This window comes from Drosophila simulans, chromosome X, assembly GCF_016746395.2.
Source record: "Drosophila simulans strain w501 chromosome X, Prin_Dsim_3.1, whole genome shotgun sequence".
NCBI classification, from domain to species: domain Eukaryota; kingdom Metazoa; phylum Arthropoda; class Insecta; order Diptera; family Drosophilidae; genus Drosophila; species Drosophila simulans.
In genome coordinates this window covers 9,132,293-9,146,486 of record NC_052525.2, presented here as the reverse complement: position 1 = coordinate 9,146,486, position 14,194 = coordinate 9,132,293, and the positions used below count along the sequence as shown (strand labels likewise).

At 50.2% G+C, this 14,194-nt stretch overlaps 2 protein-coding genes across 2 annotated transcripts; one reads left to right on the top strand and one right to left on the bottom strand.

Moving 5' to 3' along the window:
* The first annotated feature begins 5 nt into the window (after positions 1-5).
* Positions 6-12,952, top strand: LOC6725549 (cubilin homolog). Its single transcript, XM_039298002.2, has 15 exons — positions 6-222; positions 282-557; positions 762-945; positions 1,230-1,982; positions 2,048-2,800; positions 2,867-3,559; positions 3,636-5,372; positions 5,438-5,600; positions 5,780-6,144; positions 6,213-6,894; positions 6,953-9,279; positions 9,348-9,845; positions 9,901-11,694; positions 11,763-12,438; positions 12,497-12,952. Exons 1-15 carry the CDS (start codon positions 128-130, stop codon positions 12,748-12,750), a joined length of 11,250 nt encoding a protein of 3,749 aa, XP_039153936.1. The 5' UTR covers positions 6-127; the 3' UTR covers positions 12,751-12,952.
* On the bottom strand, positions 12,950-13,708 carry LOC27206640. The gene is made up of 3 exons (XM_039298012.2): positions 13,380-13,708; positions 13,275-13,316; positions 12,950-13,211 (listed from the first exon to the last, which is right to left on the bottom strand). The coding sequence occupies exons 1-3, from the start codon at positions 13,524-13,526 to the stop codon at positions 13,077-13,079; spliced, it is 324 nt and encodes a 107-aa protein (XP_039153946.1). The 5' UTR covers positions 13,527-13,708; the 3' UTR covers positions 12,950-13,076.
* Between the last annotated feature and the right edge of the window lie 486 nt (positions 13,709-14,194).

Below are 14,194 nucleotides of genomic sequence, written 5' to 3'. Positions count from 1 at the left end.
TGGAACGTAAAGATCGACGGGAGCAGCACAGTTGGTCATCGAATATCCAGCGGAACGGATCTTATTTTTTTTTCTGGTGTTTTTAATGTTCAGTGGAAGTGCTCCTTTCTAAAAAAAAAGTGACAAAATGGGAGGAGCTGCGAGGAGCAGACTCTTGTTGTGTTGGACACTCCTTGCGATCATCACAGATACTTGGCCCTTTGCCGAGGGTTTTGTCAACTCGTAAGGACTCGACTCGATGGAATATAGTGTATACTGGCTAATATCACAACTGCTTCTAGGCCAAAAATTATAAGCAAAGATGGCAATTTGATTTTTGAATCCGGTGCAAATCGCAATATTAGCTTTCGACTGAGCGGAAATTCGCGGCTTACCATCAACGAGGAGTTGGATGTTATGGAGCTCTTGCTGGCCACCGGTGGCTCCAAGAAGCGTTCCGGTGGCAAGGATGATGATTTCGTGGATGCACGCGAGCTGGCGGATCAGCTGGCTGATTTCAATAGGCGCGCCTTTGGAGCGAATGGCTTGAGTGCAATGCTGCGAGTGCAGCAAAACAGGTGAGCATTACCAGAGGTATAACCTATTCCGATCTGTGCAACTATGGAAGTGGGATCATCGAAAATGGGGATGCACCCTAATGTGCTTATCCTTATGTATCCTAAATCGTATAGGTCAAAAATAACAATAAGTAAAAGCTTAATAACTATATATATTTCATGTAATATGTATGAGGTTGGTTTTTTATTTTTCCTTTGGGACAGGACCCGGGGATCGATGGCTCTGATGCGGCGTTTTCAGACGCGACTCAGAGCGGTGGAGAACCGGGTGGACCGGATGAAGACCCAGTTGGAGGCGAACAGCTGTGCAAGTGGACCCTGCGAGAATGGAGGCACCTGCTACAACACCTACACCGGATTCCGTTGCCAGTGTCGATCGGCATTCGAGGTGGGTATACACGAATATAAAGCAATCGAATCCTCATGATAGTCCAGTAAAAAGGGGAGTATTTATGGGCGTCTAAGGTGGTAACAGAACAAATTCTATATACCACGGAATGAGATTACTAAGCTGACTATTACGATGACTATTGCAAATAACCTTATATTATAATAAATAACGAGAATTCTTTAGAAAAAGATTACCGACTTGAAAACTGTAAATGGATATGAATTCTTAATTTTTTTTTTAATTTATATTTATATTGCTTTAATATTTAATATATAATGCAGGGCACCAAGTGCGAGCTGGACGTCAACGAGTGCGCACTGTACGAGGGCACCGATCTGGGTTGCCAGAATGGAGGACAATGTCAGAATCAGTTCGGCACGTACAGTTGCCTGTGCCAGCCGGGTTGGCATGGGATGCACTGCACCCAGCGCAAGGCGGATTGCTCGCAGTCCAGTACCTGGGAGCTGTGTGGCCATGGATCTTGTGTGCCCAGTGCAGACGATGCTGGCTATCGTTGCATCTGCGAACCGGGTTGGAAGTCCAATGGCCTGACTCCCATTTGTGGCGAGGATGTGGACGAGTGCAGCGATTCGGCCGCCCACAAGCCCTGCTCCACCAGCTGCATTAATCTGCCGGGCAGCTTCACCTGTGCTCCCTGTCCCGCCGGCTTGACCGGGAATGGAGTCAGCTGCCGTGACTTGGACGAATGCCAGACGAACAACGGTGGATGCAGTCTTAGTCCCAAAGTAGATTGCATAAATACCTATGGCTCGTATCATTGCGGCGAGTGTCCCGTTGGCTGGACCGGCGATGGGCGAAAGTGCGAGAGAAGCCCCCAGGACTTTGACATCCCAGCTGGACAGACGCCAAGAACTTGTCCGGCGGGCAACAATCCCTGCTATCCGACGGCCAGCTGCTTTTTGATCTCCGGCACCACATCCTGCAGATGTCCAATGGGAATGGTGGGAACGGGATACGGTCCGAATGGCTGTGTCAATGGCACGACCACAAACTGCCTGGGAAATCCCTGCCTGGTAAGTTGCTTTCTAGGTATTCTCTTAAGATCTCATTATAACCCACATTTTGAATGCTCTATTAGAATGATGGCATTTGCCTGGACGCCGGACCCTCGAACTACACCTGCCTGTGTCCAATTGGCTTCCGTCCGCCCATCTGTGAGCCACAGCCGAGTCCGTGCGATCAGCATCCCTGCAAGAATGGAGGACGTTGCCGTTCCACCACCAGTGGGGATCTATTCGTCTGCCAGTGTCTACCGGGCTACCGTGGTCGACTTTGCGAGACGCGCTTCAGCAGCTGCAATGGAATGCTGAGTGCCCAGAGTGGCAGGCTTAGGTATCCGCCGGAGGGCACTGGATACGAGCACAATGCCCAGTGCGCTTGGGTGATTCGCACCAACGAATCGCTGGTGGTAAATGTCACGTTCAACAGCTTCGATGTGGAGGATTCCACGGAATGCCGCTTCGATTGGCTGCAGATCAACGATGGCCGTTCGGCGGCTGCCCAGATCATTGGACGCTATTGTGGTAACCATTTACCACATGGCGGGAATATCGTATCCTCCGGCAATCAACTCTATCTATGGTTCCGATCCGATAACTCGACGGCCAAAGAGGGATTCGATCTCACGTGGAACTCGATGCAGCCGCAGTGCGGCGGTCAATTGAATTTCGAGACACATGGCACACTCGCGTCGCCGGGATCGCCCGGAAATTATCCCAAGAATCGGGACTGTCGATGGCAACTAGTGGCGCCCACCACCAAACGCATCAAGCTGACCTTCTTCAGTTTGCAACTGGAGCAGCACGCAAATTGCAATTTTGATTATGTCCTGGTGAGTTTACCTGCAATTTATAGGGGTTTCTCCCTTGCTAATCCTTAATTACCTTACTTCTTTCAGATCAAGGACAGCATTTCCGGACGTGAGCTGGCCAAATATTGCACCACCGGAGCGCCAGCACCGCTGCTTTTGCCCACCCATCTGGCTGAGATCCACTTCCATTCGGATGCCGAGGGCAGCGATACTGGCTTCCAGCTGCACTATTCCGTGGAGGAGCGTGTGCCCGGCTGCGGTGGTGTCTACACCGCCCAGGAGGGCATCATTTCTGAATCATCCACAGCCAATGACGAACCAGGAGGTGTCTCCTGCGAATACGAAATCCATTTGGCCGTGGGCGAGCAGGTTGTCATTCAGTTTGTGAGTCTGGAGCTGGATGCACTTGACTGCCTGGAGGTGCTAGATATCACAGACGAGGGTAGTAGCATTCTGCAGGAGAAGATCTGCGGATCTGACGCGGCGCGTTTAAATCCTCCTACCTTCACTTCGCAATTCAATCGGCTGAAGATTAAGTTTTATGCCCGGGCCGGCAGCTTCCAGTTGAACTACCGGATGGCCTGCGATTATAAACTGGACAGTGAGCAGGGAATTATTACCTCACCCGGTTATCCCAATCTTACAAGTTCGGATCGTGTCTGCACCTATACGATTAGTACGGCCACCAACACGGTGATCAGTCTGAAGAGGATCGACTTTCAGTTGACCACGCACCAGTTCAATTATGACGACAACGAATGTCTGACCACCAGCTTGAGAGTGAGTTCCGAAACGAACGCATACCTACCTATTCCATATTACCTTTATTGTAACTTCCATTTCTTTTCCTGCACAGATCAACGATGGACTAAACCGCCAGATCCTGGGACCCTATTGCGACAAGAATCAGCCGGATGAGAACTTTGTCAGCGAAACCAACTACCTGAAGCTTCACCTGACCACGAATATAGACAGCATAGGGCGTGGCTTCAAGTTCGAGTATCGAGCCCTGGCCACCGGAAACGATAAGTGCGGTGGTGTCCACACCCGTTCCGGCGATCACATCCATCTGCCGGTGGAAGGCGACTCCTATGCCGGCGAAGCCACCTGTTACTGGGTGATAATGGCGCCGGCGAACAAGGCCATCCGCCTCCACTGGAACAGCTTCAGTTTGGAGAGTTCAGTGGACTGCGGCTATGACTATTTAGAGATCTATGATAGCCTGGGTGCCCAGGTCAACGACGAGAAGAGCAAGCCGATGGCCAAATACTGTGGTTTAAGAGTGCCGGAGGATCTGATCAGCCACTCGCGTCAGCTGGTCCTCAAGTTCGTGTCGGACTACAGCGAATCGGAAGGAGGCTTTGATTTAACCTACACCTTCGAGGATCGAGCCCAGTGCGGTGGTCACATCCATGCGTCCAGTGGTGAGCTAACTTCACCGGAATATCCGGCCAACTACTCGGCCGGCTTGGACTGCGATTGGCATCTGACCGGTACGATTGGTCACCTGCTGGAGATTCAGCTGGAGAACTTTGACCTGGAACAGTCGCCGAACTGCTCAGGCGATTATCTGGAAGTGAGGAATGGAGGCGACACTGATTCCCCACTGATCGGACGCTTCTGCGGACGGGATATACCCGCTCGGATACCAGGTTTTAGCCACGAGATGAGGGTGATCCTTCATACGGATTCGGCGATCAATGGTCGTGGATTCCGGCTGCGCTGGCGAATCTTTGCCTTCGGATGCGGCGGAAGCCTGCTTTCGAATATGGGCGCCATTTCGTCGCCCAGATACCCGAACTCCTATCCCAACATGGCGCACTGTGAGTGGCGAATTAACTTGCATCCCGGGTCGGGTATTTCACTCCTCATCGAGGACATGGAACTGGAGGGGTTGGGCAATTGCTACTACGACAGCGTGAAGATCTACTCGGGCATTAGGCTGCCCAATCAGAACCCCGACAAAGTACTCTGCACGGACGAAGATCTGCAAAATCCGCGCATTCAGCTGGATAATAATAAGGGCACCATTGTCTTTGATTCTGATACGTCCAACACATTCCGCGGCTTTCGAATATCCTACAAGGCGAATTGCATTCGAAACCTGACGGCCACGACGGGAACCATTGAGAGTCTGAACTACATGGAACCATTCTGGGAGACCATACCCATCAATTGTAGCTGGACCATTCGTGCGCCCAAGGGCAATCGCGTTCAACTGGAAGTCTCGCATTTGGCGAGGCACGAGCAGCACGTCCCGACTGCCACCATACCCGGCGGATTGTACATTGTGGACGGCAGGAATGTCCAGGAAATAGTCACCCCACAAGCGGTGAACATCAGCGGCGAAGTGCTGACCGTCGTCCACAATGCCAGCAATGTGAACTTCCAGCTGGACTATCGCATCGATGGCTGCATGGAGGAGCTGCGCGGCGCGTCCGGATCCTTTCAATCGCCCAATTATCCGAAAATGTATCCCAACAACCTGGAGTGCTACTGGCTGATCACCGTCGAGCAGAATAGCGCCGTCGAGCTTACGATCAACAACATAGATCTCGAGGAGAGTCCCAATTGCACCAAGGATGCGCTGACGGTGAGCTTGGGGTTTCCTCCACATGGGGTTCTCAAAATTTGAAATACTAATCAAATGTTTTTCAGGTTTCCAACCATAAGAATTCGGTGGCAGTCCACGAACGACATTGCGGTTCCACGACCAAATTGGTGATCACCAGTTCTGGTCACAGGCTGCACGTGCGTTTCATCTCGGACAATTCGCACAATGGACTCGGTTTTGAGGCCACCTATAGAACTGTGAAAGCAAGTGAGTAATATATATTTCATAAAAATACCTGTAAGTTATCACTTAAGCTTCGAGATCACATGTAAATGCAGCAGAGCACGAACTGAAATTAACCTCTCTGCTGAAATTAGAGGCTGAAAATAAAGTGTTGCATACTCTTGTGCACCTTTTTGAGTGATTATTAACCTTTCTATCCACAGCTTGTGGTGGCAAACTGACGGCGAGAAACGGGGTGATCGAATCGCCAAATTATCCGCTCAATTATCCAGCTCACAGTCGCTGCGAGTGGCAGGTGGAGGTCTCCCAGCACCACCAGATCGTTTTCGAGATGGAGGATCTTAATCTTGAGTCGGGCTACGACTGCAACTGGGATTATCTGGAGGCCTACGATCTGGCGGAGGACGATTCGGAGGGTGAAAAGCTGTTCAAGATCTGCGGCGACGAGGCGGAAGATGACAAACTGCTTTCTTCCTCATCCAATATGGCTGTGGTGCGATTCATCAGCGATGATTCCGTCTCGAAAAAGGGCTTCCGGCTGCACTTCCACGAGTCCTGTGGCCAAACGGTGAAACACTCCGGCACCTCCAAACATCCAAAGATCATGTTATAAATTCTCAATTTTCTATTCCCCAGATAATCGTCGATGAAACAATGTTTGATTACATCCAAATGTCCAGGCAGGCGGCGCGAAACGAGAGCTGCTTATGGGTATTCCAAGCCGTAGAGCCCAACAAGCGCATCATCTTCACCCCCACCCATGTGAAGCTGCGCGAGGATGCCAACCAGCAATATCCCACGGAGGGCGATTGCCTCAATGTGGGCGTTAAGATCTACGAGGGTACGGAGCCGCAGGGAACACCGCGTCTCAAGTTCTGTCGCTCGCATCCGCCGGCCTTGATCTCCAACGGCCAGGCTCTGACCGTTAGTGTGCCGCTCCAGCTGGTGGAGGAGTTCCAAGGACACTACATGACCATGGACACGTCCTGTGGCAGTGTTTACAATGCTCTGTCCGGCAAATTCACTACGCCCTATTACCCCGCCTCGTATCCGCCAAACATTGAGTGCGTGTGGTTCCTGGAAGCCAGCATGGGTAACTCCCTCAGTCTCACGCTGGAGTCGATGGACTTGGAGAAGTCGGAGGGCTGCAATCGGGATTATCTGGAGGTGCGCGAGGAATCGGAGAGGGGAGAAATGCTCGGCGTTTACTGTGGCAATGAAGTGCCCGGCGTGATTCACTCGCGCGGTGCCATCTGGATGAAGTTCAAGAGTGACGACGACAATGTGGGCGAGGGATTTATGGCCTCCTATAACTACGGTAAGTGTATATCCTCATTTTTAGGGTTTTCATTTAATTAAAAGTCCTCCTTACATAGAGCACCATAACGAGCTGAATGGCACTGAAGGCACTATTGAATCGCCACACTTTCCGAGCAAGTTCCAGGATCCGGTGCCGTACAGCTGGCGCATTACGGTGGACAAGGAGTACGTGGTGGCGATATCCCTGTCCTATCTGAGGGATCTGGACCAACCGCATTTAAATTTCTACGACGGCTATTCAGACATTGGAGCTCGTATCGAGGTGACAGATCCCGACAAAACCATCATCTCCAGCACGAATGTGGTTTACTTAACGAGCAGTCGAGGTCCTTTCAAGTTAAATTGGAATCGATTATCCAAGGAGGCGCTACGTTCGAATCGTACGGCGGAGGAGCGGACACGCCAGTGTGGCAACCAGTTGATTACAATCGACCGATCGGTGATCGGATTTCATTCGCCTGGCTATCCCAATGGCTACGAGCAGGATCTCAATTGCTTCTGGACTTTGGTGCCCTCGAATCCGGCCATGCATGCCGTCCTCACACTGTCCCAAATCGATCTGGAGGTATTTAGCGAAGATTGCATTGCGGACTATGTTAAGATTTTTAGTGGGAGCGATCTCCAGAACTGGTCGGAGCTAAGAACACTGTGCTCCCTGCCCACGGAGTCTAGTGACCGAGTCTTCCACGGAACGCCCTATCTTAGGGTGGAATTCGTGACGGATCCAAGTGTGAATAAGACGGGATTCAATGGCATTGTGCGCACGGCTTGCGGTTCGGAAATTACTGCCTCTAAGGGTCTGGTTAACATTACGGAGATCATGAAGGTCATTCCGCGGCCAAACCAGGATTGTGTGTGGACCATAAAAGTGCGCCAGGGCCGTAGGATCAAGATCGATTTTCCCGACTTCCAGTTGCAGAACAACGTGGCCACCGGGTCAAGTGATTGCCGAAATTATCTTCTACTCCGCAATGGAAACGATGAAGATTCGCCCTTCTTGGGCCATGGCAAGTACTGTGAGGATGTCGTGCACGAAGTCCTGAACACCACCTCGAATAAGGCCTATATAAAGTTCCACTTTGCGAGTCCACCGCGCTTCCAGTTGTCCTTCCGCTTCGAGGAACTGCGTTACACCCACTCCGGCCGTATCCAATTGTCCACCTCCGGAAAGGAGCAGTTCATTAGCTCACCGTATTACCCACATCTTCCGCATCCCCATTCCGAGTGCATTTGGATCGTTGAAGCCCCACCAGAACACCGCATAATGCTCCACTTTCAAGGCGGATTCGATCTGTTGGACGCCACCGGGGAGCCTGAGGAGTGCCAACGGGAATTTGTTTTGGTCAACGATGGCAGTACGGAGCTAAGACCGGAGATTGGTCGCTATTGTGGCAATCGTAAGCCGAATACGATCTACTCCACCGGTAACCAGCTGAGGATTCGCTACTTCACCGATGTCTCGGAGCCACATATGGGCTTCTCTGCCAGTTTGAGTGTGGCCCGATGCGGTGGCTCCTTCCATAGTCCGGAGGGCATGATAGCCTCGCCGTCGAGGGACCTCCTTATGATTCACGAGGAAGGCAAGCAGCTGCAGGAGTGTGTGTACACCATCGAACTGGAGAAGGGCAGCACCATTGATCTGACTAGCGAATATCTGCAGATACCCACGCTGCGGAACGGTAGCTGCTCGCAGCGAAATCACTTGATGCTCGAGGAGATGGATGCCTTTGGATTGGACGGTGAGGAGAATATCGTGGACACCCTAATGCTCTGCGGTGAGGAAGACAAACACCTGATAAGTGAGACGAACAAGATCGTGTTTCGATATCGCTTCCTGGATGGCATTCCGGCGGAGAATCAGGGCTTCCGTTTTAAGTACACCTCTCTGGGCTCCCGATGCGGCGAGACCATCTACGCGTCCGTGGGAGTTCTTCAAACACCCGGTTATCCCTTAGGAGTACCCCATCCCATGCACTGCGTGTGGCACGTGGAAGTGCCCAAGGGCAGGAGGGTGCGTCTGGAGATTCTCGACTTTAACACCGGCACGAATGTGGAGCTCAGAGGAAGGATTGGCTTCCGGGGTCGCCTTACCGTGGCCAACGATTTCAAAATGCAGTCCATCCTGGGTCGCTACAACGTCGATCCCCCTGCGGAGGTGCTTTCCTCAGACAATACAATGGGCATCGATGCCTTTCTACTGCCCATTTTTCAGAATCATGGAATCAAGCTGCGGTTTAGTTCCTATGGCTCCAGTAGCTGCCCGCGATTCACGCTGCTAATGAATGAGGTCGCGGATATCCAGTTCCAGCGGCTTAATATTAGCAGTCCGCTTCACTGCAGCTATAAAGTCGTCCCACCGTCCAATAGTACCGTCCTGATTCGGGTAGGTTATTCATCGCAAATGAACTGTTCATTTGAGGGATAAACAAATGAATTTTGATCCTTTTTCAGGTAAAGGAGTACAACACCACCTCCGTGATGATGGGGAATACACATCTGTGCGCATTGCTCTCTCCGCTTAAGTTTAACCGCTTGGAGCAGGAGGAGCAGCTCATGCAGCGCATTCTCTGCGATTACCAGTCCCCCGCTCCTGGCAAGCCCCAGCCCTCCATCCGGGTGCCTTTCCCCATTCAATTGGTCGTCTCGGCATCAGCCCGCAACGCACTGACCAACCTCGTCCTGAGCTATAGCACACAGTGGTGCGGCGGAGTCTTTATCCTGGAGCCGGGTGATAATACAACAGTGCACCAGCCGTTGGAAATGGAGTCGGCAGCAGGACCCATTGACTGTGCCTGGGCCATTGGACCCTATACGGATGCCAGTGGCGAGGACGAGGTCCTGGTGCCCCAGGACATCCAGCTGGAGGTGTCGGTATATAACGTCAACCTGCCAGCACCGAGCCCGTCCACACAATCTCCGGCAGCCCCATGTCTGCATCACTATCTTAAGGTAAGGTATCTTTTTGGACACGATATGCATATATAATACATTGCTTTTGATTTAGGTGTACAATGGACCCGATCAGAACTCACCATCGTTGGGACTGTTTTGCAATCAGGCCACTGCCGTAAACATGGTGGTGGAGCGAGGTCTTTTCCTGGAATACCACTCCGATAATTTCTCAGCCAATGCCACCTTCAATGTGTCCATCAAGTATGGATCTGGATGCGGTGGCAAGTTGGTTTATCCCTATAGGGCCATCGACTTCTCGGAGCAGTACAAAAACAATGTGGAGTGCATCTGGGAGGTCGAGGCGGCAATGGGCTACCACATCGGTCTAACATTCCAAGGACGCTTTTACATCGAGGACAGCCCCGGTTGCACCAAGGATTACCTGCTCGTCCAGCAGCGCAACGAGACCACTGGCAATTGGACCGACCTTCAGAGGATTTGCGGCCGTGTTGCGCCGGAGATGATAAACACTACTTCACCGTATCTCCGGCTTATCTTCCGCTCCGATGGCGATGTGGTGGCCGATGGTTTCTTGGCCAAGTTCGAGAGGAATTGCGGTGGCCTGCTGTACGCCGACAGCAATGAACAAGAGCTGGCCAGTCCGGGCTATCCGAACGGCTATGAGAAGTATTTGCAATGCAACTGGACGATAGTGCCCAGGAATCCTTCGATGGCCGGAGTCCTGGTCAGCTTTGTCAATTTCGATCTGGAACAGGCGCCCATATCGGTTTGCCTCTACGACAATCTCACAGTGACCACAAAGGACAAGGGCAAGGATCCGCAAAGTACCATTCTGTGCGGCGTAAAGCATAACCACGAGTATCGGGGCAAGGAATACGTTAATCTACTGCTCCGAACGGATGGCAGTTACTCCGGTCGCGGATTCACATTGCTCTATACCAGCCGCCTTTGCGGTGGAATTATCACGCGAACATCAATGGTGGAATCACCCATACAGCATACGGATAATACCCTGCCACCTGGCAGTGATTGCTATTGGAATCTAACCGCCCCGGCGGGTTACAAGTTCAACATTAAGTTCCTATTCATCGACTTTGAGGCGAATAGCAATTGTGCCTACGATGGCGTCGAGGTATTCTCCGGATCCATCCCGGACGAGCGATACAGGTGGGGACGCTTCTGCGGTCGCATTAACGAGGATCTGCCACTGATCAGTATTCCCCAAGAGCGGGGCATCATACACAGCTTCTCGGATGACCGGGATCCTTCGAGGGGATTCCGTGCCTTGGTGCGCGTAATGCCAAATTGCGATGAGAAGATCTCGCTGAACGGATCATCGCGTTATGTCTATAGCAAATTCAACAACGCTGGCGGTTATCAAAACGATTTGGACTGCCAAATAGTATTTCGGGTGAATCCTGATCAGCAGATAAGCGTGGAGTTTAGTAATTTCCATGTCCAAGACTCGGACGGATGCCGCAGTGATTATGTGGAGTTGCGCGATGGTGGCGGAACCTTTGCCGACATCATCGGGCGTTTTTGTGGCCAGAATCAACCGCCCACTTTGAGATCCACCAGGCATACGCTCTACATGCGCTTTGTCACCGATAATGAGGTGACGGATACGGGTTTCCAGGTGACCATCAATGCTATTCCCCGACTATGCGGCAGTTCAGAGATTACGTTGAGTGCGGATGGCACACCGGAGGTCACCATTAATTCTCCGGCAAGGACGCCAGGTGGCAATTACCCCAATGGAGTGTCGTGCTTCTGGAAAATTAAGGGCGATTCCCTGCTGAGGGTGCAGTTCATCAACTTTGATCTCCACGGACCGAATCAAAATGGTAGCTGCGTGGATGACTATTTGAAAATCTACAATAGTGAGGTGAATTGAACAAGTCTTGTTTAATTTGTATCTTTAATTTAAATTATCTCATATTTTCCCCTATCCAGGATGCACCACTGTTGGAGCAGGGATTGGGTACCGATCTGGTATTCAATGGCCAGACCTCCAGACAGAACGGTCTCGGCTTTGCCACGGAGCATGTGTACTGCGGCAATGTGAAGCCGGACATCTATTATGGCCAGTCCAGCGAGGTGTATCTGAAGTTCCGGTCAAAGTGGTTGGAGCAGCGTGGCGGATTCCAGTTGCAGGTCGCCCTGAACTCCAACCGAGAGCGCCACTACGATGGACTGCAGGGCAGAGTGCATTTATCACAGTCGGCCGATTGCAACATCATTATCCGGGCACCACCTAATTACACCTTAAGTTTGTACTACACCGAGTTGATATTCGGCACCTATGACTGCGAAATGGAGAATTTGGAGGTGTTCGACAGGACGAATCGATCGCTGCAGCGCGTCTGCTCCTTTGTGGACATGGGCAAGAGTCTGTTCAGCAATGCAAATGAACTGCGGCTGCAGATGAAGACTGGCTCGTTCTTGACCTCGCTGGATCTCACCTATCTGGCCAGTCCGGTGGAGAAGGGTCCTGGTTGCGGTGGTCAGTTCTACAACACTGAGGGCATCTTCTCCAATCCCTTCTATCCGAACAATGTGCGCAATAACTCCGAGTGTCAGTGGATCGTCCGCGTGCCGAGCAACAACGTTGTATTCCTTACATTTGAAGGTGAGTTGGAACCAATTGTACAACGATGGCATTTAATAATTATCCGTTCCTCGTTTAGTCTTCAATCTGGGCTCCAAGACCACCTGTCACACGGACTACCTGCAAATCCTGGAGCAGGACGGAACCGGCGAAGAGCGCGAAATGAGACGCTTCTGTGGCGAGGACAATCCAAAGTACTACAAGAGCCAGCGCAGCCAGGTGCTCGTCCGCTTCCACAAGACCGTCAACTACGACGGTATCGGTTGGGTGATCCGCTTTGCCGGTGTCTACTCCGACCATCAGATACCCAGATACCTGTTGAGCGGTTCCTAACCGCCTCTCCTCTTCAGCCGCCATCGGTATTAGGAAGCTTGAAATCAAATTCCTAAAATTAAATCATTTTTATTGCAATAAATACATCTAAGTAAGGACAACTTCTCACCTTTAAAGATCAAGATGTCTATAATTCTGTCAAGATTAGTTCAGATTTTAGGTTTTAATCAACCGACAATAAAAGTGTTCAGCCCTAAACGAATAACGATCCCTATCATTTTTTAAAGATTTATGGAAATTAATTTTTGGGTAATTTTTCGCATATTTTGTGGGGATAACTTCAACTATGGTAACTGTTCTGACAAAAAACTGATTATTTTGTTCACTTAAAAGACAAACCAAACCAAAACAACACCAAACAAAAGCAGTGCAGAAAATGCCAATTTGTAATAACGGCATTGTTGGCACGGCATCGCTGGCATTACTGCCACTCTCCGACGCCGATTTTGTTCATCGCGCGCCTGAAATGATACAAATTAATAATCTCCATAATATGAATTTTCAATTAAAAAATGAATGCGTACCTGTACTGCCACTCTCCGACGCCGATTTTGTTCATCGCGCGCCTGAAATGATACAAATTAATAATCTCCATAATATGAATTTTCAATTAAAAAATGAATGCGTACCTGTTCGCGGTAGATATTTTTCTCCTGTGTAGTTAGGGAATACCATGAATCGCTAGCTCTTTTTGCGATAACGCGTTGATCTCTTAGCTCTCGATGCTCCCTACGGAATTTAGCTACATATTCAAAAAAGGGATTTACCGAAGGCATATTATTTTTTTCTATAGATTGTTGTAGATTATTTTATCAAATTGATGTGTCTTACAGCTGTCCCAAGTAACGAATGGGGTTCGAAAAACCGAATTGCTAGCTGTATACGTGTACGGCAAACCCCACGCCAACTAGATGGAATAAAGTTAGATTTGATCAAAACGACGCCGGCGGATTCGCATCCCCCATGTTTTCCTTTGCCGTTGGCGGTGTGGTAAGTTCATCATATTAAATTAAATATTAATATTCAGCTTATTTAAATTTCTAGCCGCCGCGCTAATTAACTCGGTGTGGCTAAGAAATTTTGGTCGAATCGTATCGACGTGTTGTACACTTTATATGGTCGGAGACTAAGTTACATCATTTTCAACGAATCTAGTATACCCTTTTACTCTACGAGTAACGTGCTTAACTAGGTGTTGTGACCTTGGACAAAATGGGTGTTGGTTGAAGTGATCTGTAATCCTTGCACTTCAGATTCTACTTTTTGGTTTTGTTGGTGTCCAGCCCCATTGATACTGCTAGAGCAGTATGTTTTCTTGATAAAACAGCATCTGCTTTGCTTATAATTTCATGGTTTTATTACCATTTTTTGGAAGCGCTTATGTGATGCTGGCGATGCAGGTATTGATGTTGGGCACGAAGGCGTTGCAGCCGTCGACTACCTT

Bases quoted from the DNA above. Each gene is read 5' to 3' on its own strand.
- LOC6725549 (XM_039298002.2), top strand. From the start codon at position 128: ATGGGAGGAGCTGCGAGGAGCAGACTCTTGTTGTGTTGGACACTCCTT. The intron at 223-281 runs GTAAGGACTCGA...AACTGCTTCTAG, and splicing joins GCCGAGGGTTTTGTCAACTC to GCCAAAAATTATAAGCAAAG. The intron at 9,280-9,347 runs GTAGGTTATTCA...ATCCTTTTTCAG, and splicing joins ATAGTACCGTCCTGATTCGG to GTAAAGGAGTACAACACCAC.
- LOC27206640 (XM_039298012.2), bottom strand. From the start codon at position 13,526: ATGCCTTCGGTAAATCCCTTTTTTGAATATGTAGCTAAATTCCGTAGG. The intron at 13,317-13,379 runs GTACGCATTCAT...GTATCATTTCAG, and splicing joins AAAATATCTACCGCGAACAG to GCGCGCGATGAACAAAATCG. The intron at 13,212-13,274 runs GTACGCATTCAT...GTATCATTTCAG, and splicing joins GTCGGAGAGTGGCAGTACAG to GCGCGCGATGAACAAAATCG.